This window comes from Podarcis cretensis (assembly GCF_951804945.1).
Source record: "Podarcis cretensis genome assembly, chromosome: 9".
Taxonomy (NCBI): Eukaryota; Metazoa; Chordata; class Lepidosauria; order Squamata; family Lacertidae; genus Podarcis; species Podarcis cretensis.
Genome location: NC_137178.1, coordinates 56,537,641 through 56,563,434, shown reverse-complemented (window position 1 = coordinate 56,563,434; position 25,794 = coordinate 56,537,641). Strand labels below are relative to the sequence as shown.

Below are 25,794 nucleotides of genomic sequence, written 5' to 3'. Positions count from 1 at the left end.
CCCACTAGCTCAACTGTTTTATGTTCTTGGGGCATATCACTTAATTTTGTCTCTTTTAATTGAGGTGTGAGGTTTTCTACTAACGTCAGCAGTAGCCCATTTGTTATTGTTAGATAGAAGAAGAACATAATAGAAGAACCGCCTTCTCTTCTATTATGTAGCCAAGACACTCAAGCACCATGCTATCCCTATGCAACCCACCAGTTCCTGATGTTTATAGATGCAGGGCAAGAGATCTGGTCTGCTTCCAATGGGGCCACACATCATTGCTCACTGCCACACAACTTAGTCCAACCTCTCCCTTTGATCACTCAAGTACTCCGTTAGCAGCAGCTAATATGGACTGGGAATTAACACTGGGACAGAATCCACTTCATCAGTACAGCCTCACAAGTGAAAGGCTGACTGGATATATCCCAATCCCCTGGCCAGCAAGGGTTCGCCATTTGTGTCACTTCCTCAGTGGTCATACCAGAACCAAGGGAGCAGCGGGGAAGGTGAATTAGGGGCAAGACTAGGTTTGGTAAGTCCTTCAAATATCTGCAAACCCAGGAGAGCTGCCCAACATGGCTCCTCTGTTTGCCAACACAGCAAATGTAAGGTATTTCAAGTTGTAGACAAGTTTCACAGTTCACACAAGGCTGTGTATAAATAATGCTTTTAAAAGTTGTAGGTCATCCTAGGAATTGGTGTTATATACTGAAGTTCTCACCCTGGGCCAGCAGGGGGATACTGTAGATAGTTTTCACTCAGGTCCACATATGCAAATAAGGGATTGAAAGTGATGTTCAGTGATTGGCTAGTTACAGAAAATGGTTACTGTTGCATTCTAGTGGAGCTCTATATAAGAAGGCTGGCTGAACCCTTCAGTTCAGTTCTGTTCTGACCTGTGAATAAACAAGAGCTGTTTGAAGAATCGCTGTGTCGTCTGATATGTTCACCCACGACTTAACACTACCCATACTTCTGTTTATTGAGCCAGGACTATAGTAAGCTTCCATTCAGACTTGAGGCTCAGTAATATATTCTAAGCTTTGGATGTATGAGACCCAGTTCCAACCTCTAGCACCTCTCCTTAAAAGAAGTCACCCACTCTACTGCTCCATAGGACCTTATCAAGCAATGCTATACTCACATTATACCAAGATAAAATCCTGCTGCACCACAGTATGCGAGCATCACTGAGATTTCCTACCAGCTTATACTTCATGACATTTTGCCAGTATGGTGAAGGTTCTGTCAAATCCTATAGCTCCTCAACCAGCGGATCTACAGTAGAAGATTGCACCCTTAAAAGACCCACTCGCAGAACACACAATATCCTTTGGTCTGGATCAATATGCAGTAGTTTCTCATTTCCTTACAAACCTGTGGCTTCCCTTCTGATTCAGTAACAAGTTCCCTGGCACAGAGGTCTGAAATTTAAAAATTCAGGAAGGGACGCTCCTTGACTTATCACTAATTACTCTACCGAGACTAAGCAAATATTAAGTGGCAGCCCTACACAAAATTTAAGAGGCTTTTTAATCTAATATTTATTTGCCCTTGTTTAATAAGCTCGTTAGATGCCTTGTAGAAATCAGCCAAAATGTCATAAATGTTAATAGGCTCATAATCAGCAATGACAGCAGTAAGTACAGAATTATATAGAGTGTAGCACTTTCCATATTTTAGGTATTCTGGGCTTTGTAAAGCTCTATTTCTTGACTACAGAATCATGTGACATTATATTTATTTTGTCACCCATAGCCAAATATGTGTGTGTTTGGTTAGCTTCATACACCACCTACTGATGCTTGGATCTCACTTCCCTCTTAAGAGTTGCCAGATACAGACCCTGCAAAAACCTGAGCCTTTAAGCGTTGCATGGAAGGGAGAATTTCATCAGGTAGAGATTTCCCCATCACAGTGATGTGTAGTGAGAGGAGAAGCCACACCTGGCAGAATCATTTTATTCCTATGTCCTCTTCTTTAAGACACCCTGGTCACATCTGCACCATACATTTAAAGCATGTGGCTTTCCTCAAAGAATAATTGGAACTGTAGTTTGTTAAGGGTGCTGGAAATTGTAACTCTCTAAGGAGCGAACCACAGTTCCCAGTATTCTTTGGGGGGGCATGCACTTTAAATGTATGGTGTGGATGTGACTCCTATCTCTGGATTCACTGCTCTTTATGTCCTCTACATTCTGGGACTTCTTTCCAATCAGCAGATTCCCTTCCTGCCCATGTATTTCCTCCTGCCCATACTATTCTGCTGCCTTTGGTAGAGTCTACATACAGAGGATGTGATCACATAGCCAGTGGCATTGGCAGTGGCGTAGCGTGGGTTGCCAGTGCTCGGCACAGCACAGGGCTGGCAGAAAATGGCATGCACATTCAACTGCCTAATGGCATCTGTGTCACCCAGGAGATTGCAGCCACAGAGAGTTGTTATGTTGTATGGAGAGATCACCTCCTGGTCCGTGTGGAGAAGCTGCTTTTAATGGAGCCCATCAACAGAAATGCACAGCTGTATGGGTACTGAAATTTTGCACCCCTAACAGTTTTACGCACAGGGCAACTGCAATGCCACTGGCTAGTAGTATGGCCAAAATATCTTGGGGAGGCCAGGAGCCTCTTCCATAGTAACTACCTGCCCAAGGAAACATAACGGCTTTAACACTACAGTAGTACCTTGGTTTGCATATGTCTTATTTGCATATGTTTTGGATTACAAACATGTCAAACCCGGAAGTGTCCCGGTTTGCAACCTTTTTTTAGATTACAACCCTTTTTTTTTTTTTTTGGATTACGAACAATTTTTGGGGGAAGGCCCCATTGGCGAAAGCGTGCCTTGGGTTACAACCTGTTTTAGTTTACAAACGGACCTCCGAAATGGATTATGGTTGTAAACCAAGGTACCACTGTATAAGCAGACAAAGGGAAGCCAGGCAAGCAGGCCTGGAATCACATGTAGGGTCCAGGAGCAGCAAAGCAACTGGCCCTTTTTGAAAGTGGCACTCAACGAAATGAGAAGTAAAGGAAGCACATGAAAAACTGAGAATCAAGGTGAAGTTTAAGCATTGCAAACACTTGATTTGCCACTGAGTCCAAGTCAATTGGTGGTCTCATCAAATTCTGGCTCTGTGGTTACTGTATCAGTAGGATGCCTAATATTGTCAAACACCTGTTTGTTAGGTTCCAACTACAAGTGGAAACATGCAAATCCAGATTTGCCCTTAGTGTATATAAAGTAAAGGTAAAGGTAAAGGGACTCCTGACCATTAGGTCCAGTCGTGGCCAACTCTGGGGTTACGGCGCTCATCTCACTTTATTGGCCGAGGGAGCCGACATACAGCTTCAGGGTCATGTGGCCAGCATGACTAAGCCACTTCTGGCAAACCAGAGCAGCGCACGGAAAAACCATTTACCTTCCTGCTGGAGTGGTACCTATTTATCTACCTGCACTTGGACGTGCTTTCAAACTGCTAGGTTGGCAGGAACAGGGACCAAGGAACGGGAGCTCACCCCGTGGCGGGGATTCAAACCGCCTACCTTCTGATCGGCAAGTCCTAGGCTCTGTGGTTTAACCCACAGCGCCACCCGCGTCCCTCAAATAACAAATGAGCCATGCAAGTGGGAACTGTCCCACAACCCGTTCCAGCCGCATTGGAGTCCAGCAGATGGGAAAGTGATTTTGGAAAAGAGATTGAGGGGAGGTTAAATTATAAGCAGGGGAAAGGCTGAGCACCATCTTCAAACTGAGCCCCCCACTGCCTGCTTACTATATGACTAGCACAGATTTGGCTTAAAGACACAGATCTACCATCATCACATGATGTTTGAGTCCCATATTCACATTTTATGGCTTTGGTGTACATGCTTAGAAATTTCCAGTTGTACTTTTAAAATTGTAACGTAGAAATGTAAGAGCGCCTCCAGACTGTCGGTATTTTGCAGGGGTGATTCATGCATAAACTGGAATGCTGGGTTTGTGCAATTAAAGCGGCTTAAAGGGCTCTATTGCCCTAGTGCAACAAATCCACTTTTAAAAAGAAAGGGACTGTTTGCAGTTTGGAAAAGGACAGGAAAAAGGATGTGCAAATGACTAACAGGAAGACTTGTAAACACAATGCAAGCAAATCAGAACGAATGCTCAATGAAGACCAGGTATTATATAACCACGATGTAAGCAGACCAGGACGAATGTTCAATAAATAGGTCCTATGGGGGAACCTTAAATGTAATGGCTACAGAGGTCCTTGAAACAAATGCAATGAACTATTCATGACTATTACCTTATCTTCCACTTCCTGCCTTGTTCCACGCAAACTTGCTGGGCTTAATGAATCGGGTGTGCCACCTGACTGGAAAAAAAATAAGACGTTTGCCAAATATCACAACTATGGACTACCATTACAGAACTGGTCGAAATATCTTAACGATCCCCCTCCATCTCCTCAGACTCCTCTGTTCGGCAGAGGGACCCTCTAGTTAGCTTCACTGCTCTCAGAACTTTGGTCTGGGAGAGGACATTAGAAAAAAATTATTTTAAATAGTGTTGCATTCTGCCCTGGGAAAATATGGTGCCATGGGAACTGAGGGCAGATCCACAATTTATACAGCACACATTGTTGCTTGCTTACAAGTGTCATGCCAGTGCATTCAGTGGCAAACGCATGTGAGATTTCATACTCATGCCTTTAAAACCTGTGTACGCTTATCTGAAAGAGAAACGGTTCACACACATGTACAGAAGTGGGTTAAGACTGCTATTCTCGACTCCTTTGAGGAAGGATGTGATAGAAATGAAAATAATAATAATAATAATAATAATAATAATAGCTGTGCTTGCCATATAAAATATGGAGCTGCCTTGGAGCATTCAACTCTAGTTTACATTGACCTTCAAAGCAATAAAGCCTCAGTGAATGTACTTATTTTTTTAGAGTTTCTTACTGACAGCAGCACAACAAAGATCCACCTAGAAGAAAATTTATGTATGTACTTGACAATTTCAAAGTCTGTTCCACTGAGCTAAAGATGATGCACACTTTCAAGTCCCATTAAGAGAGACCAGTGTCAAGACAAGCCTTCGGAATATGCTCTACATATCCTTGAATAAAGGTCTCCATTTCCTGGCTGCCGCTTATAATTCATGTGTGTCCCTGAAAGCCTGCAAAGCAAACAATTTATCTCTTAAGTTCAAGGTTGTTGACACTTGTGGTTTTATAAATAAGTCTCCACATTGCAGGCTTTTAACTCCCTGTTTACCTCAATTCCCAGTAAGCAGCTCTTTAAAAACAAAACCTCTTTAGGATTTGTTGTGCTTGAATTTATACTACATACAAACGAGCCTTAAGAAATTATGTGACTCAGTCAGGGATGCATTTAAAGGCAAATCTATATCATTTGCACTTTTTGAAACAATTCACTAACTGAAAGACAGCCATCCTTCAAAATTTGAACTTTTCTGAATTTTGCAAAGCAGTTCTTCAACCATGCAATGTGTACAAAAATACATATACTGCAGTAAAGTGTGCACAGAAATGCATTTTGTGTGAATAACATAAAAAATACGTTATAGGATAAATTGTGTTGCAAAAATGTGTCTATTGGGCAAAATTGCATTAAAGTGTGTATATTGGGAACAATTTGCACTAAAAGGCTGGTGAATTTTCAGGATTAGGATTTTTTTTTTTTTAATGTGCAAAGTGATGTGGAAGTGTAGAGAACTGAAAATTGGAAACATGAGAGAAACTGAAATGGACAGATTTCCCCACCCCTAGGATGAGCTCACATTGTGGCCTGAGGAATATTGCTTGGATATGTTCTGCTTCCTCTGGCACCCAGGAGTGGCATCCATCATTTTTTTCTGATACTTGGTAAGGAGACAAACACAGAAGGAAATTTGAGCCCTCCTCAAATTGATTCTGATGGATCCTACACTAACTGCCAGAGAAAGGTGTCCTGTTCCCAGGGGCTGGCGCTGTCAGGCTCCAAAATGACTGGGTCTGTGCTGGGTGAGAGAGAATCACACGTGACTCCTAGTGCTGAGATATCGAGGAGTGCAATCTGCAAGGACCTAAGCACAAGATTTCCGCTTGCTCACCTCACCCGAAATGCTGTGAATAGGTGAGAGGGGCCAGCTCACGTGGGCTATAGTGAAAGCAATGCCAACATTATCACCAGCACTTAGCTGAAATGTATAATAGAGCTGGAAGGTCATGGACAAGTCTTGACCTTGACATGCACACAGTATGGGATAACACACAGACATGAAGCAAATAAAAATGCCGATTCACAAAACTAATCATGGGTAATGAAATGTGAAAACATATGTACCATATTTTTTGCTATATAAGACGCACTTTTCCCCCTCCAAAAATTAAGGGGGAATGTCTGTGCGTCTTATGGAGCGAATGCAGGCTCCATGGCTTCAGCGAAAGTAACGTTAAGCCTCCGAAGCGCAGCGGGAATGCTTCCACCGTGCTCCGGAGGCTTCGCTTTGCTTTCTCTGAAGCCTGGAGAGCGAGAGGGGAAGGTGCGCACCGATCCCTCTTGCTCTCCTGGCTTCGCTTCGCTGGAGAGGCGCTGCGCAGCTTTCCCTCTCTGCGCAGCACCCCTTCAGCGAAGCGGGAAGAGAAATGGAAGGGGCTCCGTTTCTCCTGCCGCTTCGCAGAGAGGGAGAGATTTTTTTTTTCTTGTTCTCCCCCTCTAAAACTAGGTGCGTCCTATGGTCGGATGCGTCCTATAGAGCGAAAAATACGATACATTTCTCTATATAGATACTGTCTTCCATTGTCTGTTGTGTTGTTGTTTTTTACATCAGGAAAATGACTCTAGACTGGACCAATATGTAAGGTTCTCAGATCAAGCTTCATGACTTGCATGAGCATTGAACGTGTGAACATACAGCTGTACCTGGAGTGAATGAAGTCATTCAACAGCCACATTGCATCATGTTTGATGATTCTGCAGCTTCTTGAAATTAGTCCCTCCAAACTCCATCCCCAACGCGCACCCAGTATGCGAAAGTACAAACTCACCACCTCTAGCTGCAAGCAACTGCTTTTGACATTTTCCCAAAGTAAGGTATCAAGGACTTACTTTATTATTGCTCTCTGGAAGGACCATGTCCTGCTGTGCAGCTGTCTCCATGGGGCTACTGAGTACCACATCCGCTTCCAAACTAGCGTTTGCTTCCCCAACTGTCTTCACTGAAACAGTCACTTGTGAAGGTTGGCCAAATTTAATATTCTTGGCCAACTGTTGCTGGGGGGGAAAAACAACAACACCCTGCATATTAGAAAGGAAAAACATTGCTGTTCATACCCTCTCCTACACAGTTCATTCCTCTCCAACAGTGATGGGGCCCATAATATTCAGCATTATCAGATGAAAGAGAAGGCAGTTAATTTTAGTAGCTGTATTAGAACAACAGATCACAGGCTGCACTTAGCACATCTTGATTTGTGCCAATACTTCCAACTTTTATGCCGACCAATTCCCAATGGCTGGAACCAGTTGTTTGTTTTTAACCATAGAGCATCCTATTTCTCCACAAAAGTAGCTCCTGTTCTCCTGAGTTTCCACAAAATCCAAATGCTTCCAGGTTTCAGATTTAAAACTAGACAATCTTCACAAGGGTGCAGTACTGAAGAAACCCTACTCAAAGGCCCTAAAACCATCAATAACAAGCTCCCAACAATGGGGGTGGGGGAGAAACAAGACCCTACCCCACAAATAATTTATGGGTAAAAATTGGTTCTGACTGTATCTATGCTTCTAAGATTCCATTCCACAACAAAAAAGTGATAAATAGGCAGCCCTAAACATGAAGCATTGTAAGTCAACAACCTTACGTGACAGCTTATGGGCAGCAGAATGGGAGACACACTAACGTTGCCAACAAAAACTCACCTAAAAGTGAAATTCAAAGTGGATTTGAGGGAATCTGAGGAATTTAGAATCTTAAGATGGTATCTGCAGGTTCAAACCAAAGGTCCATCTACTTCAGTATTCTGCTTTCACCATGTCCAACAAGATACTTATGGGGAGCCTACAAACATGTCAAACGAATGCTTGGGGGCTTGCTTAGAGGGGGTTCTGGAGTTTGCTAAAAACAAACGTCCAAGCAAATTTGGTGGTCCCTGCTTCAGGGGAAAATCTGAGAAATTCTGGACGCGCTTCAAAAAATTTGTACAATTTCTCAGGAGATTTTGCACAGGTCACAGAAAGACAGATCTGACCTATGGAGTCGAATTCATGGCTAGTGCTCTTTTGCAGGTCCCATTCATTTCAGTGGAACTTGTGCAGGTGAACTTTCAAGCAGAATAATCAGCTAAAGAAAGAGAAGATTCATTCGGATTTCTAACCCAGGAACCATTTTATCTTTGTATCTCTCACTCATCCTGAAGCAGCAAAATATGGATGTCATAAGAAAGGCACATTGCTGGAAGTGTATTTCCTTGTACCTTCATAATTACTTTTTATTATTGGGTTGTTTTTTAAAAAAATGTATCTCTGTTTTCCTTTAGGGAGTGGGTGGGGGTGAGGAGAGGTGATAATTTGTATCTGAAGAGCACTATCATTTAAGACATAGAAAACGATGAGAAAACCTTCCCCCTTCTTATAACAGCGGCAGTCATTTTATAGCACAATTGCCGCTAGACAAAATATGTGGCAGACAAAGGAGTGAAGCTCCTGAGGGGGAAAATATACTCTCAAGCTCTGGAAGTGCTCCATCACCAATAAAAATCATTACAGCTTGGGAATCAACTACTAAGAAAAATAATTTATTAAATTAATTAATATATACATTCAGCTGCTTTTAATAAACTGAAGTCAGCCCTATTACCTTCTTACTCCCTAGTACGTTTGTATACTTCTGGGAGTCACAGAATCATAGAACTGTAGAGGTGGAAGGGACCCCAAGGGTCATCTAGTCCAACCCCCTGCAATACAGAAATCTTGTCCACAGCCGGTCCTGGGTGGGCTCGAAACACCAACCTTCTGATTAACAGCCAGACACACAGACCTATCATGGAGAGTAAAGGGCCAGTGTGTATGCGTCCCTGCCCCCATGAATCATAATGTCCAGATTCCCAGATTTATTTCTTATAAAAAGAAAGCTACTATCTTTTGCAGAACCTGAGACATGAGGCAAAATGTGCGGGCAATTCTCGCTCTTTTTTTTGTAGACAGGGAGAAGATAGCCTGCTCTCCCACTTCACTTCGCTCCTACCCTGGAAATTTTTTCTGTGGTTGTACTTGCTGAGGGTAAACTCCACTGAACAGTATGAGACTTTTTCCTCAGTAAACATAGGATTGCACTGAAAATATTTTCCCCAATGAAAAGCAAGATAAAGTTGTGGAGCTCCCTTTCACAGGCATGGCAAAACCAGCTATGAAGTGTATCCGTGGTTATTGGGTTATGCACCCATCAGTTCAGGGTTGAAAGAAGCATACTGAAAAGCTGGAATAAAAATAATAAGATTCAACCAATACATGGTGCTCACTATTCTTCAGGTATCATACAAGTAGGGCCCTTGCTTAGCAATCTTTAGTTATATCTTAAAGTTATACTCCTTGTTATCAACCTTTAGTTATATCCTGCCCCCACCCCAACACCAGCTCCCCTTTCCTTTTTCCCTTATTGGCTATACTGTTCAGAAGTGTTCCATTTAATTATTCCCTTGCTGCTTTAAAACCCCTTAACGGCCTCAGCCCAATATACCCAAAGGAGTATCTCCACCCCCATTGTTCAGCCCCCCACTGAGGTCCTCCTCCGAGGGTCTTCTGCTGGTTCCCTCACTGCAAGAAGCGAAGTTACAGGAAACCAGGCAGAGGACCTTCCCGGTAGTGGCACCCACCCTGTGGAATGCCCTCCCTTCAGAGCTTAAGAACTATATAACTTTTAGAAGACATCTGAAGGCTGGGGAAACCCAGCTAGATGGGGCAAGGTATAAATAATAAAATTATTATTATTATTAGACCTAGCAAAGTCTTTAGAACTAAATAATATGTTACACAGAAATGAAGAAAGATAGCGTGTGAGTGGCCTGCAAAGTCTTATTTCCTTACTTCTGCTATAAATAATGTATGGATTAGTGGATTCCAGAGTAGGAAAGACTGCTTGGAGGAGCGAAGAAAGACGAAATGCCACAGTACGCCTGCATCTGCCACGACTGCAACAAAACTTGTCTCTCCATATCAGTCTCTACAGCCACAGCAGGCACTGTAACGTAATGATGGAATGCTTCCGGTACTTGAAAATATATTTCCCCCTCAGGAGCTTCACTCCTTTTTCTGCCACATATTTGGTCTAGCAGCAATTGTGCTATAAAATGACCTAAGACCAGTGCTTTTTTCCTTTAAAAATGTTTAGGGGGTACTCTCATTTTGACTCAAGAAAACCACTGATTTATAGTTCAAATCAGGGGGAAAATACCATATTTTTCACTCTCCTGGCTTCAGCAGAGAGGGAGAGCTGTGCAGCGCCCCTTCAGCGAAGCAGGAGGAGAAATGGAAGGGGCTCTGTTTCTCCTGCCACTTCGCTGAAGGGGCGCTAAGCAGAGAGGGGGATAATTTTTTTTCCTTGTTCTTCCCCTATAAAACAAGGTGCGTCCTATGGTCGGATGCGTCCTATAGAGCGAAAAATATGGTACATACAGTAAATAGACAAAAGTACACAGATTCACAAAATGTTTAGGGGTATGCGCCACCCCCCGAAAAAAGCACTACCCAAGACAGATGCCAACCAGTGGATTCTACCTACAGACATATCTGTAAGCGTCAACTGACACTTGCAACTCACAGGCCTCACTGCCATTGTACACCGAAATGTTCAGCTATCCTCCCTGCCCCGCCCCACCCCTCTTTGAAGAAAGGTAGCACTTCTCTGATTGGCACCAAAGGGCTGAATAATTGGACATACATTTCATGTGGAAAGTAAACTCTTTAAAAGGTATTTGGAACAGGCAAATGGAAAATTTATCCTTTCTTTCTTGAAATAGCTGGATGAATCATACTCAGCTAGGAGAGAGGAGACTGTTAATTATTTTTATTTTGTAAATTACAGGGAAATTTACCACAAGATTTTGTCTCTCTGCCTGTCATCAAATGTGTGAAAATCTACAGGAAATGCACGCTCAAAGAAAAGGATACATGCTGATTTTAAAAATAAATAAATATGAGATTGTCAAATCTAGACAGACGTCTTCAAAATAGAGGTATTATTTCCAACAGGGGAGAGATAAAATATATTAAAGAAGATGGATATCTACTGTATATGAAACAGAACTATGACTCATTTGCTATGTGGCTTTGGTCAAGGTTTCATATTGTATCTCAGAAGAAACAAATAAACCATTCAAATTAAGCTCAGAAAGATCAGAAGACTCAAATAAAAAAACACCTTTTCAGATAAAGCAGTAGAATGCTGCAAAACCAATGCACAAAAATCAACACTACCATGAGCAAGAAATTTATTTCAATAGCATTTTAGATTTTATCTTACTCATAGGCTCTAGATTCTGTATTTAATCACCATTCAGCCCCACTATTAAACACCACCCAAGAAGTATTTTTTGTGAAAATGTGTGGGGCGAGGGGGGCAAGCGCCATCTTCAAATATCTCAAGGGCTGTCACATGGAAGAGGGAACAAGCTTGTTTTCTCCTGCTCTGGAGAAAGACTCAAACCAATGGATTCAAGTTACAAGGACGGATATTCCAACTAAACATCAGGAAGAACTTTCTGACAGTATGAGCTGTTTGACAGTGGACTCCCTAGGAAGGTGCTGGACTCTCCTTCCTTGGAGGATTTTAAGCAGAGGTTGGATGGCCACCTGTCATGGATGCTTTAGTTGAGATTCCTGCATTGCAGGGGTTTGGTCTACAATTCTATGCTTCTGTGTCATCTGCTGGCTGGAATATCCACAACACAGTGATCCTGACCGCTTCAACATGTGTGCACCCAATCTGTACTCCAGATTACTGTTATGTACTGAAGTTCTCACCCTGGGCCAGCAGGGGGATACTGTAGATAGTTATGCAAATAAGGGATAGAAAGTGAAGTTCAGTGATTGGATAGTTTTAGAAAAGTGTTACAGTTACGTTGTACTGGAGCTCTATATAAGCAGGCTAACTGAACCCTTCAGTTCAGTTCTGTTCTGGCCTGTGAATAAACAAGAGCTGTTTGAAGAATCGCTGTGTCGTCTGATATGTTCACCCACAACTTAACAATTACTGAGTTCAATCCATGTGCTGGCTTTCAAATTCACCACACAAATGTCTGCATGTGTGCAGCGTAACGTGGGAACAGCTCCAACTTTCCCAAAGGATGGGAAAATCCGCAAGGGAACTAGCTGCTGTTGACGGCACCTGAGAGAATGCAGCCCAGTTTCCCTACCGAAGGAAACCTTTAGGCACCCAAGGGCACAGACTCTGCTAGAGATTTCACATAATTCTTCTGTCGTATTTCACATAATGCAGCCCGGGCATCAAGGCACTGATGTTCAAATGGACATCAAATTACTTGTGCTTATGAAGAACTATTATCTTGCTGCCTTATTATTACACTCTGAGGCTCACATGTATCCATTAACCATGCCTTTGTTGTTCTCTTCCACCGATTCCTTAAATTCCGGCTCATTTAAAAGAGGCTCATTTTGTTAGGATATTTCCGTTCCACCTTAAAAGGGAGCAGGCTTTGTGAGTCACAGAGTCTGCGTATTTCCTGTTCACAGGATGTTTCTGTTGTGTCTTTGCTTTCGTTTCTCTCTCTGTGCCTGAGACATTGAAGCAAGCAGTCATGTTTTCTTTGTTCTGACCAACGCTGAATAAAGTTGTAAATAATGCTCTCCTGCGTGCATCTTTCGCTGTGCGAATTCTGCTGATAGAGCGTGCATCGGCTCTGGAATGTGGCAAGCTATCTCTGGAGCTCGTGTCGCTAATTGAATGATACTGCGTGTCTACGGGAGATCGATAGATCGTCCGGAATCGACGTGGGGCCTTGATGGCTGATGTCTTCTCTGGCAGTATCCCAACACATTTAACCCCCTGTCTCTTACTCTTCCTTCATCCTTCTAACTTTTGGAACATCAAGCCTGCAACATTTCTACCTGTGCAGTTTCCTTCTTGCTGTTCCTTCATAACTTTCAGACTATGAGCCTTTGGAAGATCCATTTGTCATCTTTTATATCTACAACACTATTTTACCCATCCTATGTCTGTTCCGACAGGATGACCTACACCTCTAAATAAAGATGCCTTCTTATAGCATGGGTATTGTGCTGTCTCCCCATCCACAACCTGCTGCAAATATTGATAAAGGCTTATGAAAGGAGCTACTGATAGAAATGTTATGTGACAAAGGAAGCTGTATGTGTTCATCTACAATGCACTAGTGGGGGGGGGACTTTTTGTAATCACCAAGTGTTTGAAGTGAAATAACAAAATGCCTCTATGCATGGCATTTTTATTTGATTTTATCATGTATCATTAGCCAAGCTCTTGGGGGAAGTTTCTTCTATGAGGTCCTATTAAATGTTCTCATTAATAAATTTCTGTCAGTTCTCTTTCAATATCTCCTGAGAACCGGAAACCAAGCACTAAACCTGCATGTTCTAAATCAGTGTTTCTCAACCTCGTTCCAACTGTGGCCCCCTTCTGATCTGGTTTCCTTCCTGTGGCCCTATCCACCAGCAGAATAGACTTTTGCCTGCGTATCTCCTTCTCACTGCAAACCCTGCAGAGCATATCAGGGAGAAGTTTTCTACTTTCAGGGAGATTTTCACATTCAGATACACACACAAACCTGCAGCCCAGGGAAAGCTTTTCCATTTGCTTGTGCTGATTTTTATCAAGTTTTTCTTAGTTAACTGACAGCTTGTGACTGGATGGAACTCATCACCACCCATGCATTGGGACTTGACAGATGCGTGACAAGCCTTTTTTACTGCTTACCTTGGACTGCCAACAGGTGGTTTCAAAGACATATACCTTAAATCGGGAAGGTTAATCAATCTTTTTTTTAAGAAGTAAAATAAAAAGTCTTCCTGTCTTCCTATCTCCCTAACTGATCCTTTGTCCTCTGGAGATGGGAGTGCATTTTAAGGCTGTCTTGGGTGTTGGTTTATATTTTGTCATTACATCAGATAACTGTTAATTATTCAATCCTGATTTGATTGAGGTTTAACTTCAGATTGTGTTCAGTTTAGTGGGTTCTAAGTTGTGCAGACCTCATGTAGCACAAACAACAGTATTTGAACACGGGGTCAGTGCTTCACCTAATTTTATGTGTGGCCTTCATGCTGAAGTAGGGTTATGAAGAACGCTGCCAGAAACTGCAAATTGCAAATACACACACTTAGAATGAACCTACTTTCCTAACAGCGTGACATTTTGCATAGCAATTGGGTCAGCAGAAGGAAGGAAAGATGATGAAACAAGAAAAATTAAAAGATTTGAACTGCAACACCTGTAGTCATGTCACTTTCTAATTCTTACCTGAAGGGTTTTGACTTTGCCTAGGATGTTTTCTTGTGACATTGCTTGAAGAGACTCTTCACTCTCTGTTCGCCCATCAGGTATAAAAATACTTTCATGGGAAAAGGCCCGTGTTCCCATACTATGATTGGAAGACCTGAAGCACAACACATAGAGGATTTTATTTTGTAAAAGCATCTCTGCCATTTTTCATTGCACTGCTTCCCCAAATTAATGTATGTATGTATTTAAAACCGTGTCCTAACTGGTTTTGAAGGTTCATGGGGGGAGGCAAAGTATTTAATTTGCATTCTGTTCACAACGTTTCTTCCACAGCTTACATGTTCCACAAGTACCATTTTGTGAATATGGAAAAGGCCAATGAGCATGATATATGTCTGTAGTATACAAATCATGGCACAAAAAATATACAAGCTCTTACAAGGAATTACTACATACTAGTTTTTAGGTAATGGTACCTTACTAGATCATACTCAGAGCAGACCCACTGAAATTGATGAATATCAGTTAGTTATGATTTCAGTTTCAAATACAGAGACTAATAAATAAGCTCAGGTCAATCCTGAATTTGTTTTGTCCAATATAAAAAGTCTATCAGTGAGGCATTTTCTTGAATTAAAAAGTTTTAATTTAGACTTTGATCACTCAAAATTCATTCCATATGCCATTGTATACTCATTCTAATATCAGTTTTTGGACTGTTAATATGGTCCACCTAACAGAAGCAGAAGGCATCAAGAAGAGGTGGCAAGAATACACAGAGGAACTATACCAGAAAGAAATGGATGTCTCGTATACCCCAGGTAGTGTGGTTGCTGACCTTGAGCCAGACATCCTGGAGAGTGAAGTCAAATGGGCCTTAGAAAGCACTGCTAATAACAAGGCCAGTGGAAGTGATGATATTCCAGCTGAACTATTTAAAATTTTAAAAGATGATGCTGTTAAGGTGCTACACTCAATATGCCAGCAAATTTGGAAAACTCAGCAGTGGCCAGAGGATTGGAGATTAGTCTACATCCCAATCCCAAAGAAGGGCAGTGCCAAAGAATGCTCCAACTACCGCACAAATGCACTCATTTCACACGCTAGCAAGGTTATGCTTAAAATTCTACAAGGCAGGCTTAAGCAGTATGTGGACCGAGAACTCCCAGAAGTGCAAGCTGGATTTCGAAGGGGCAGAGGAACCAGAGACCAAATTGCAAACATGCGCTGGATTATGGAGAAAGCTAGAGAGTACCAGAAAGACATCTACTTCTGCTTCATTGACTATGCAAAAGCCTTTGACTGTGTCGACCACAGCAAACTATGTCAAGTTCTTAAAGAAATGGGAGTGCCTGATCACCTCATCTGTCTCCTGAGAAATCTCTATGTGGGACAAGAAGCTACAGTTAGAACTGGATATGGAACAACTGATTGGTTCAAAATTGGGAAAGGAGTACGGCAAGGTTGTATATTGTCTCCCTGCTTATTTAACTTATATGCAGAATTTATCATGCGAAAGGCTGGGCTGGATGAATCCCAAGCCGGAATTAAGATCGCCGGAAGAAATATCACCAACCTCAGATATGCAGATGACACAACCTTGATGGCAGAAAGTGAGGAGGAATTAAAGAACCTTTTAATGAGGGTGAAAGAGGAGAGCGCAAAATATGGTCTGAAGCTCAACATCAAAAAAACGAAGATCATGGCCACTGGTCCCATCACCTCCTGGCAAATAGAAGGGGAAGAAATGGAGGCAGTGAGAGATTTTACTTTCTTGGGCTCCATGATCACTGCAGATGGTGACAGCAGTCACGAAATTGAAAGACGCCTGCTCTTTGGGAGAAAGGCGATGGTAAACCTAGACAGCATCTTAAAAAGCAGAGACATCACCTTGCCAACAAAGGTCCGTATAGTTAAAGCCATGGTTTTCCCAGTAGTGATGTATGGAAGTGAGAGCTGGACCATAAAGAAGGCTGATCGCCGAAGAAGTGATGCTTTTGAATTATGGTGCTGGAGGAGACTCTTGAGAGTCCCATGGACTGCAAGAAGATCAAACCTATCCATTCTTAAGGAAATCAGCCCTGAGTGCTCACTGGAAGGACAGATCGTGAAGCTCAGGCTCCAATACTTTGGCCACCTCATGAGAAGAGAAGACTCCCTGGAAAAGACCCTGATGTTGGGAAAGGTTGAGGGCACAAGAAGAAGGGGACGACAGAGGACGAGATGGTTGGACAGTGTTCTTGAAGCTACAAACATGAGTCTGACCAAACTGCGGGAGGCAGTGGAAGACAGGAGTGCCTGGTGTGCTCTGGTCCATGGGGTCACGAAGAGTCGGACATGAGAAAACGACTAAACAACAACAACAATATGGTCCAATGCGTCTACACTCACAATGCCTGTGCTGGCAGTGGAACTGTTCAATCTACTAAAATCATGGCAGCTGAGCAGATACATGGTTGCTCAAAGGAAGCAGAGCCCTCACCATCAGCTGACAGTGGCTCCGTTTATTCCCAAAGAGACTGTATATAGGATGTATGAATCAGCCATATGTTATCCTGCACCACTAGTCACACATTAATCCACATGAGTGGTAAAATATATATAATCAAGGGCAATTTACCATTTGTATTTTGAATGCTTGATTTCCTTGAAATGAAATTATGAAGCAAAACAGAGCAAAAGTCAACGGGAATGTGGATTTCAAAGGCTTTCCGATTCCCAGTTATAGGAGAGATGAAAATTTCTTCTTGCTGTTATATAATTACGATATGAAAAGCTTTTGTCTTTGAAAACTTAGTAAACCATTAATAAGAGCCTTTGGAACAAATGCAAATTCACTGAATCATTTTCCCCCTAAATATAAATCAAAGCAGAAGCAAGGCATTATATATAATATAAAATGCAGCTAGTTGTACCAGACAGAGGCCACGTCCGCAGAGTTAAGAACTCTCTTGAGCTGGACTTGGCTAGTAAGCGTTAAAATAGTTCAGTACATCATGTTATCACAATTTTTGAGAGCTACAAGAAGCACTGGACACCTTCATAAGGCTTGACAGTTTCTGCTTGAGACACTAAATAAATGTTTACTGCTGAAGTCTACCAGTAATTGAGCATAATCAAGCCAATGTAAAACATGTTGATGTCTTACTTATTTCAGCAAGGGAGGTTTAAGCACTTGCCTGGTTTTGCCACTAGAATCAACGAGCCTTAAAAGTGCTCAACTTCACTAGGATCATACCCAGTGTTGAGAATAACTCAGAGTTGCAGAGAATTCAAGACACAAGGGAATAAAATGCTATGTGTCAATAAAGACAACACAATGTACTGTATTTTTCGCTCTATAAGACGCACCAGACCACAAGACGCACCTAGTTTTTGGAGGAGGAAAACAAGAAAAAAAATATTCTGAATCCCAGAAGCCAGAACAGCAAGAGGGATTGCTGCGCAGCGAAAGCAGCAATCCCTCTTGCTGTTCTGGCTTCTGGGATAGCTGCGCAGCCTGCATTCACTCCATAAGACACACACACATTTCCCCTTACTTTTTAGGAGGGAAAAAGTGAGTCTTATAGAGCAAAAAATACGGTATTTTAGTACATATTGCACTATACATGCATGTAGAAGAGGACTTCGTTTTAGAAACCTTATCTTCATCTAAAGAATCTCAATTTGAAAACAGATGGGACAATAATTTAGACATAATTTATTAATATCATATCAGATTCCTGAGGGGTAGCCATGACAGTCTGTTGCAGCAGGAACAACAAAGAATATTGCGGCACCTTAAAGACTAACTAGTTTTTTAAGGCATAAGCTTTCATCCTACTTCCCACCCCCCAAAAAAGCTGTGTGTGGAGAATTGCCTGACAGTGCCAGAACTTTCTTTGAAGTTTTCTCCACAGTTCTTCAAACAGCTAAACAGTCAATCCGCTATTTGGCTTAAAAGCGGCTTGCCTTTTTGGCTGCTTTTCTTGCAGCGGTGAAGATGTCAAAGAAAATCCCGGTTGTGTGTGCAGTTCCACAAGTGACTTATCTGGATCACAAGTTCCAATTATAGACTTCATAGTGGCGCTTCCTGATCTATTTGTAAAGAAAACACATCAACATCTGACCCACTGCCTGCAACCCTACTACACTGATCTAGTGTGGAAGTATTACATAAAATAAGGAGCACTATTAGAGGCCAGAAGTACAGTTATAGGAAAATTCACTTTATTGGTTTAATTAGAGATCTGTGGCACCATTCCAGCAGGTAACTCTGGTGGCAGCAGTGCCTAATGAGTTTTTAAACTACATGGGGTAATGCCTGGAGAGTATTATATCTCTGAACAACCAATGATACTATACACAGGTGGCCAATGTTATAAATATTTATTTTTAAATGTGTAACCCGTCGGTCTTTATAAAATAAGACTCAAAGTGGCTTACAAACTATTAATAAAATACAGAAAACAAAAACTGCTCAAATAAAAAACCTAAAAAACTCAACATGAAATGGGGAAAGAACTTTTTGAGCCCAGTGGTTTGTTTGTCTCCAGTTGAGAGAAGATGACAATTCAAAAAATAAATAAATCATTTGCTCTTCAACATACTTAATTCTCCAGTCTATTCTAGATACATTCCATCTTTAATCTTTCAACGATTCTATGATTGTGTCCTTTCCTCTTATGATACTTTATGGCTATATCCGCTACATATCCTGGCGGGTATTTCTATATGTGACTATGTTTATGGTTCACCTACAGTGACAAGAATATATTTCCAAGTATAGCGATTTATCTATATTGCATCCTTGCTGTGCTCCTGCACAATTCTAAGTCCATTATCATCTTTTGGAAACCTCAAGCTGCCACATATTTTTAGGAGTGTAGAAACCTGCCTCCCACTCCCTTATTGAGGCATTCGCAAATAGCAACAAGAAAATGAAAAAGAATGAGAGTAACATTCTGCAGTGTGCTCGCACCCATATGCCTTCTTGTTTTTACCCCCTCCAGAGAAAATAATTCCAAAAGAATATCACTTTTGGGGTGCCAAATTATTGGGGTTTGGGTTTTAAAAAATATCCTGGCAATGAATAAAGCATTGCTTGGAACAAGGTCCTACTGTGCACTGAACAATTCTTTTACTAAAACGGCATGATAATACTATGACAACAGTTGCCATGATACATGTGAGTGACTCTTCAGATACTTATGATCACTGCATCCAAGGCTGAGCTCACATTGGTGTTTTTATCAGAAATTTGACTGTGAATTACTGTGGTGGAATAGCCGCTTGCCTCTGTCTGTGGGGTGGCGGCAGTTGCAGTTCAGCCTGAGTCGTGACAACAAACGTCCACCCAAGATCAGAGCAACCAGGGGAGGACGTCATTTCCTCCTCCTATGAACCCCAATGATTTCGGAGAGCTCGCCCACAATTCTAGCCAATCGCAGGTGAGCTTGGGGGTGTGGCTTGGTGAGTGGACTGAGTGCAACCCTTGCCCCCGGCTTCACTCTTGTCTGCTCTCTGGACATAAAAGTAAGCTGCGTCCTGGCATTTCTCTCAGTTAGAGCTTGGAGGGTCCAACTCAAGTGGCGGATAAGGCTTAGGGTTGGATCCTTGAGTCTGGTTAGACGGCACAGTTGGAATCCTGACAGTCCAGGGAATCAGGGTATCCCATTGAAAGCATCCAGGGTGGAGGTGCTTCTGTTCACATGCCCAGAAGGGGCCTGACAGGTGATCTCGGGCAAGGTCACCCTGATTTGGTGCGTTCCATAGGGTGATCCGTTATGCCTTGGTTAACCATGGCAAGATAATCAACCAGCAGTTGGGTTGGTTGATTCACGATACACACCCAATGCTTGCACCAAAACTTGTGAAATCAATACGGTTTTGGCTTGTATAAATCCCCAATGCTTGTCCTGTGTTTATTGCAGTCCGGGGCTCATCAGCTACGGCTCCACTGTGCCTTGGGCCCGCAATGCACATCAGAACCGAAACATGCACTATCTGCAAGAGGCTTAACTACCATGAGAACAATGCAATGCAAGATGCTAAAGGGAAGAAGTAAGCACTCCAAGAAATAAACAGGAAATGAAGTCTGGCAATATCTCTCATATGTATCTCATATATTAGTCTCATTGCATGAAGCAAACAGGCAAAAAAAAAAAAAGTTTGAGAGGCCACAAAAATACACCAAAATGTACTCTCAATCATGTTAAGCGGCACCTGTAATTTCACCATTTTCTATGCTTGTAGTATTTGAGCTACGCGTTTGCTGGTTCCTTCATTGACTATCTTGGCCTAACACTTCCCAGCATCAGTGATCAAGAGAGCAGCTGGAGATTGTTTATTGCAGCTTCAACCTTTACAAACATGCTGTGGGATGAGGAATAGTTTATGCAACCCAATTTCACAGTTGGAAATATCCTTCCTTATGCAAAATCTTACGTTATAATAAAAAAAAGGCTGTAACTTTTTAATGATATCATACATTCTGCATCAGCGCCTTCCAGAAATGCTAGCTGTGAGAAAATAAGATACTTGCCTGCAGAAAAAAAATGTGTTTATAATCTCTTTTGTATTTTCAGAGGCAAGATTGGAGTCAGCTCATATCTGGATTATTGCAGATATGTCCAACCCCTCTGAGATATAACTGGTTAGAGCCAGGATGGAGAACATCTTCCAGATGTTGTTGGACTCCAACTTCTATCATCCTTGATCATGATGGCTGGGGCTGATGGAAGTGGCGTCTAATAACATCAGGGAGGGCCACAGCCTCCTTGTCATTGGATTAGAGTATTAGACTTGGACTGCATAGATCTGAATGTGAATCCCTCTCAGCCATGAGCCTCATTTGGTGGTCAAGTGTAAAGTTATTCTCCCTAACCCATCTCACAGGATGGCTGGGAACATAAAGAGAGGTAAGTTTCAGACATGCTGCACTCAGAAATACAGAATACAATTGTGACAAATAATTAAAAGCACCTGAGTGCCAAATAGAACTATATAATGAGAAGAAAGGCAAGAAAGGGGAAATGTGCAGCTCCAGATAAATAGCATGTACAATATTAGGCTTATTATTAGATTATTAATTTTGAATCCACAGACTCAATAGGCTTTGTATGGTTCCCAGTCAACATGGTGGATGTATCAAGCTGAGACTTCCCACAAGCATATTTGGCAGCCAGTCACTCCAAAGTTAAGCATCACGTACCCTTGCTTTTAATAATAATAAAAAATGAATGTCTAAATTTACATGCCTAAATCCTCTGTAACTAAGAGATCTGAAACAAACATTCCTCAGTATGGAAACCACTGCATTAATTCCAGTTCAGACCCCAGATCCTCCAAAGTTTGGGCCTGCTCAGCTAAGCCACTTTCTCAGCCTTCTCAACCTACTTCTTTATACCATCTGAATTTATTTGATATTGGTGGCATCAGGAACTGGAAGGGTTCTGTAAGACCCAATGTTCCAGGAACCCTTGGAAAGGCAGTTCCCACTACGTTTGACACCACACTAGGAATGTCAGGAGACCTGGAAAGTTCAGGTTCCTAGTACTTAAACATTGCTAAACTGGTGCTCTGTCCACCACCGCTGACCCTGTGGACAAATAAGAAAGTGAAGTGGGCTGTGGCAGAGAATAGGGGGGAGAAAATCGTTTCAGTTTGCTTTGAAACCCAAATCAAATCGACACTTTCCTAAGCAATATGAGAACAGAAACTCAGGCATCCTTTGAAATTCACACTTATCCAGATTTTGCAGTGCAGTTTTCCAACCAAATGCTGACAAGAATGAATATATTGGGGGGAAATGTGCATTTAAATGAATATATCAGTGAAAATATTATACAAAAATGCATTGTATTAGGCTTACATTGCTTGCAAGAATGTCTACATTAGCCTAAACAACATGCTAAAATGTGTTTATGGGGGGGTGGGGGTTCACGCTAAAATGTTGAATAATTTTCATGAGGACTTTTCAAATAAAATAAATCACAAATTGCTGCAGAAATGTTGAGAATTGCATTTAAGACTGGGGGAAAATAGAACCCAAGAGAACCAAAATGTACTGATCCTTCCATATCTAATAGAGGAAGGTGGCAACAGAAGAAGCCTATTCTGCTGCACATCTGAGGTGCAAAGGAGCTGAGATTCAGAATGAGTTTGAAAATAGAATGATTTCCTTCCCATTTCAGGGAGGGGAATAAATTGTTCTACCTGAGCTCATTTCAAATTGAGCAAGAGTAAGGGAAGAAACTCACCCATCATTACTTACAATTTCTTTCCTCGTGCAAGTTCTGAACATTTATGTATTTATTTAAGACAGTGTATAAATGTCTAAATGGTTTCATGCATGAAGTGCCTGCTGTGAGTGTAGGGGGAGAGGAGCTATCTCCAAGTTTATCTTTGGTAAAACACGTATATAGCTATAGGGCTGCCAGTTAACTTTATAGTAATATTTTAACAAACACCTTATAATATTCCGTGTTTAGCATACAGGGATGCAAAAGCTGCAATCCTGAAATCAGTCCCTTGGGAGTCATCAAATTACAGAAGCACTTACTTCAAAAGAACAGCACTGAAGTAATAGCTGACAAAATGCAAAATGGTCATGTTTGATTCACATAAGAATTCTCAGTATAGCTACCATTTTTCTTCCAGGCAGGCTCAGGTCAAAAGGTGCAGCAGCAATGGCAAAATACACAAGTTTCATTACCTCAGACCACTGTTTGTCTCTTCATCGGAAGACAGTCCATTGCAGACATTTCCAAAGGAACTGCTTGGTTTCAGCTTGGTGTCCTCTTGGTCTGGGGTCGCCTCCCGTTTTTTCCTCCTACCAAAAAACTTCTTAAAAGGCTGGAATTTGCTTGCTTTTTTCTTGTCTGCAGAGAACGAGACAAATGTACACAGGAGCTTATCAACGCTGCACCTCTGAGCACCCTTGGGTGAACGGAAAGGCAGTTAGTTAAGCACTTGCCAAGGAAGAATGAGGCCAAAGAGCAGTCAAAAGTCTAAGCAAACGTTGTGCTTGGAATTTAAGTGTGTGCCTTCCACGTAACGCTGAGAAAGGCGCTATATATCAAAAACAAGACTGGAGGCATTAAAACTGAAGGCCCTGCATTGCAAAGGCAAAATGGAAAGCATTAAAATATCTGCCCTCAAGTTTTAAAGATTCACACTTGGGTGTCAGGACCAGACTAATATTTAGAAGGGGGGAAAAGCAGGATTATATGCACCAACCAGTATGCTGCAACACTGTGGATTTGATAGCAGAATTATTATTTTTGTTGTTGAAGGAATATTACCTGCAACAGATACTAAGCATCAGAGTGTGGAAGGGGGAGTTGCAACTAATTTATTATTTAAATTTCCAGAGGGGTAGCATATTAGTCTCTTGCAGCAAAAACAAGAAAAGTATTGTGGCATCTTAGTAGGCTAGTGCGTTAGGTTTTGTCAACTAAAGGCCATTTCATCCTGAGTTGCAGGTGCATATATACATTGGGGGAAGGGGTAAACAGCAAGGTCAGAAGGAAATTAAATTCAGAAAAGTACAGGCTGTGACCTTATTAACAATGGCCCATCACAGAAAAACAGTAATTAGAACACAGACATCCTGGCATTGGCAAGACAATTAACACCTGTGGTTTGATAAAAATCCATTGTGTGGATTCACAGACACAGCATTGCGTCTGCCGAAATGGAATGCAGTCCGTGAAAGCTTATGCCATGATAAATTTGTCAGTCTGGAAGCTGCCACAAGGCTCATTGTTCTTAATATTTAAATAGTGATATCAGTCAGTATCACACAGATGGCTTGGTTAATGACAAGGTGGAGCTAAGATGGGAGGACTGGGCAAATACGTTGATTCAAGTTTTGCTTGTTTGAGTCAAAGCTATTCCTCAGGTTTGCTTATGGGCACCTGGGAGGTAGCTTCCTCATATCCCAAGGCAACTGCTGCCTCTCTGTGTTTATGGGCCATGATACCATTTACGCTGTAATGGCATATTGGTAAATAAAGAACCACTCCCTAGTTAAAGAGTTGTATATTTAACTCAATTTAGACACCAATGAGCCTAAGTTAGGGCTCAGCAACTGTAGCAGCCCAGGATCTCAATTATGTCTCGGAGCACATAGAAGACTGAGTCACTGGTTAAGTGCAGATGCTCAAACAAATCACGCTGTTAACGTGGGAAAGTTTCCCTGCTTAAATGTGTGCAAAAGTGCAGGGATACTATGGCGAGCCTTGTAGTACACTACAGTATTCTGTAGCTGGCGTTGTTGCTTCAACCCTAATTGTTGATTAGCTCTGCACTGCTGCAACTTTTGGTTGCTGCTTCCTGCTTTGTTTTGATGGAAGCCAATGGTTTAATCAATACCTTATCATGGTAATAAAGGTAATTCATACTGATAAAGGCATTGTCTCCAAAAGGTTAATAAAGCATCCCACCTCCTGTTTTTGGGAGTTCTTTTTGGAAAGAGGGAAAGGGTTAGAAAGAAGATTGTGTTGATATTAAACAGAGAAACTATTTTATGTAATTACACACACACACACACACACACACACACACATCACCCAACACACAGAGATGGCAACTTCAGAGTTTCTTACTCTGCAGTTTCATACATAAGCAACATCGAACTTTCTATTACAGTGCAGTTGATCATCATGCAGTTAAACTGAGAACCCCTTTTGGGCTGGAGGAAGATTCCAGCCTCAAGCTTCCTCACCCCATTTCCCCGTTTCTGTCCAGTATTCCCTAGAAATAAACAGTCATTTTCTTCATATTAAAAAAAAGTGAGTCTAAATTTTATTTACAGATTAAAATGCATACTTAACAGCACACACCAATTCAATACTTTGAAAACCCAGGAAAACTGTGAAGGAATAAATGCTACAAAACGCAGAAACAACACCTGAAATAGAAATCATACATTTAAAATCTGAATGTGAAGAAAAAGCAGGAAGGACAAACATTTCTTTAAGACAGCAATGAGACTCCATCACAACAGCTTGGAAGAATCCCATTCTTACTCTGTAACACCTGCTGTAGATGGCCATAGAGAAGACCAATTTAGTAACCAGGTGGTTAATGTAGGGAAGCCTTATCATTGGATTAGACCCTTGACTTTTACCACATACAGTGGTACCTCAGTTTTTGAATGTCTCCGTTGACAAATGTTTCGGTTTTGGAATGCCGTAAACCCAGAAGGAAATGCTTCCGTTTTCGAACACGCTTCGTAAGTCAAACGACTTCCGCTGAGTGTATATGTTTATTCAATTTTCAATATATTTTTCTCAATTTTCTCTATTAAATTTGCAGGCCGCCCTTTGTGCCTCG

The 25,794-nt window shown here is 41.7% G+C and overlaps 1 protein-coding gene and 1 long non-coding RNA gene across 4 annotated transcripts in view; both read right to left on the bottom strand.

Annotated features, from left to right (window-relative positions):
* Nucleotides 1–25,794, bottom strand: part of CRACD (capping protein inhibiting regulator of actin dynamics) — a 112,818-nt gene that overhangs the window by 25,040 nt on the left and 61,984 nt on the right. For all 3 annotated transcript variants that reach the window (XM_079989981.1, XM_079989982.1, XM_079989980.1), the window contains 4 exons: nucleotides 23,171–23,336; nucleotides 14,494–14,629; nucleotides 7,092–7,256; nucleotides 4,280–4,348 (listed from right to left, as the gene is read on the bottom strand). In XM_079989981.1, coding sequence (XP_079846107.1) covers nucleotides 4,280–4,348; nucleotides 7,092–7,256; nucleotides 14,494–14,613 — 354 coding nt within the window. In that variant the 5' untranslated portion in view covers nucleotides 14,614–14,629; nucleotides 23,171–23,336. The remainder of the gene's footprint in view (nucleotides 1–4,279; nucleotides 4,349–7,091; nucleotides 7,257–14,493; nucleotides 14,630–23,170; nucleotides 23,337–25,794) is intronic.
* LOC307223781 lies at nucleotides 11,166–12,638 on the bottom strand. The gene is made up of 2 exons (XR_013842274.1): nucleotides 12,222–12,638; nucleotides 11,166–11,969 (listed from the first exon to the last, which is right to left on the bottom strand). It is a non-coding gene; the product is annotated as an uncharacterized lncRNA (long non-coding RNA).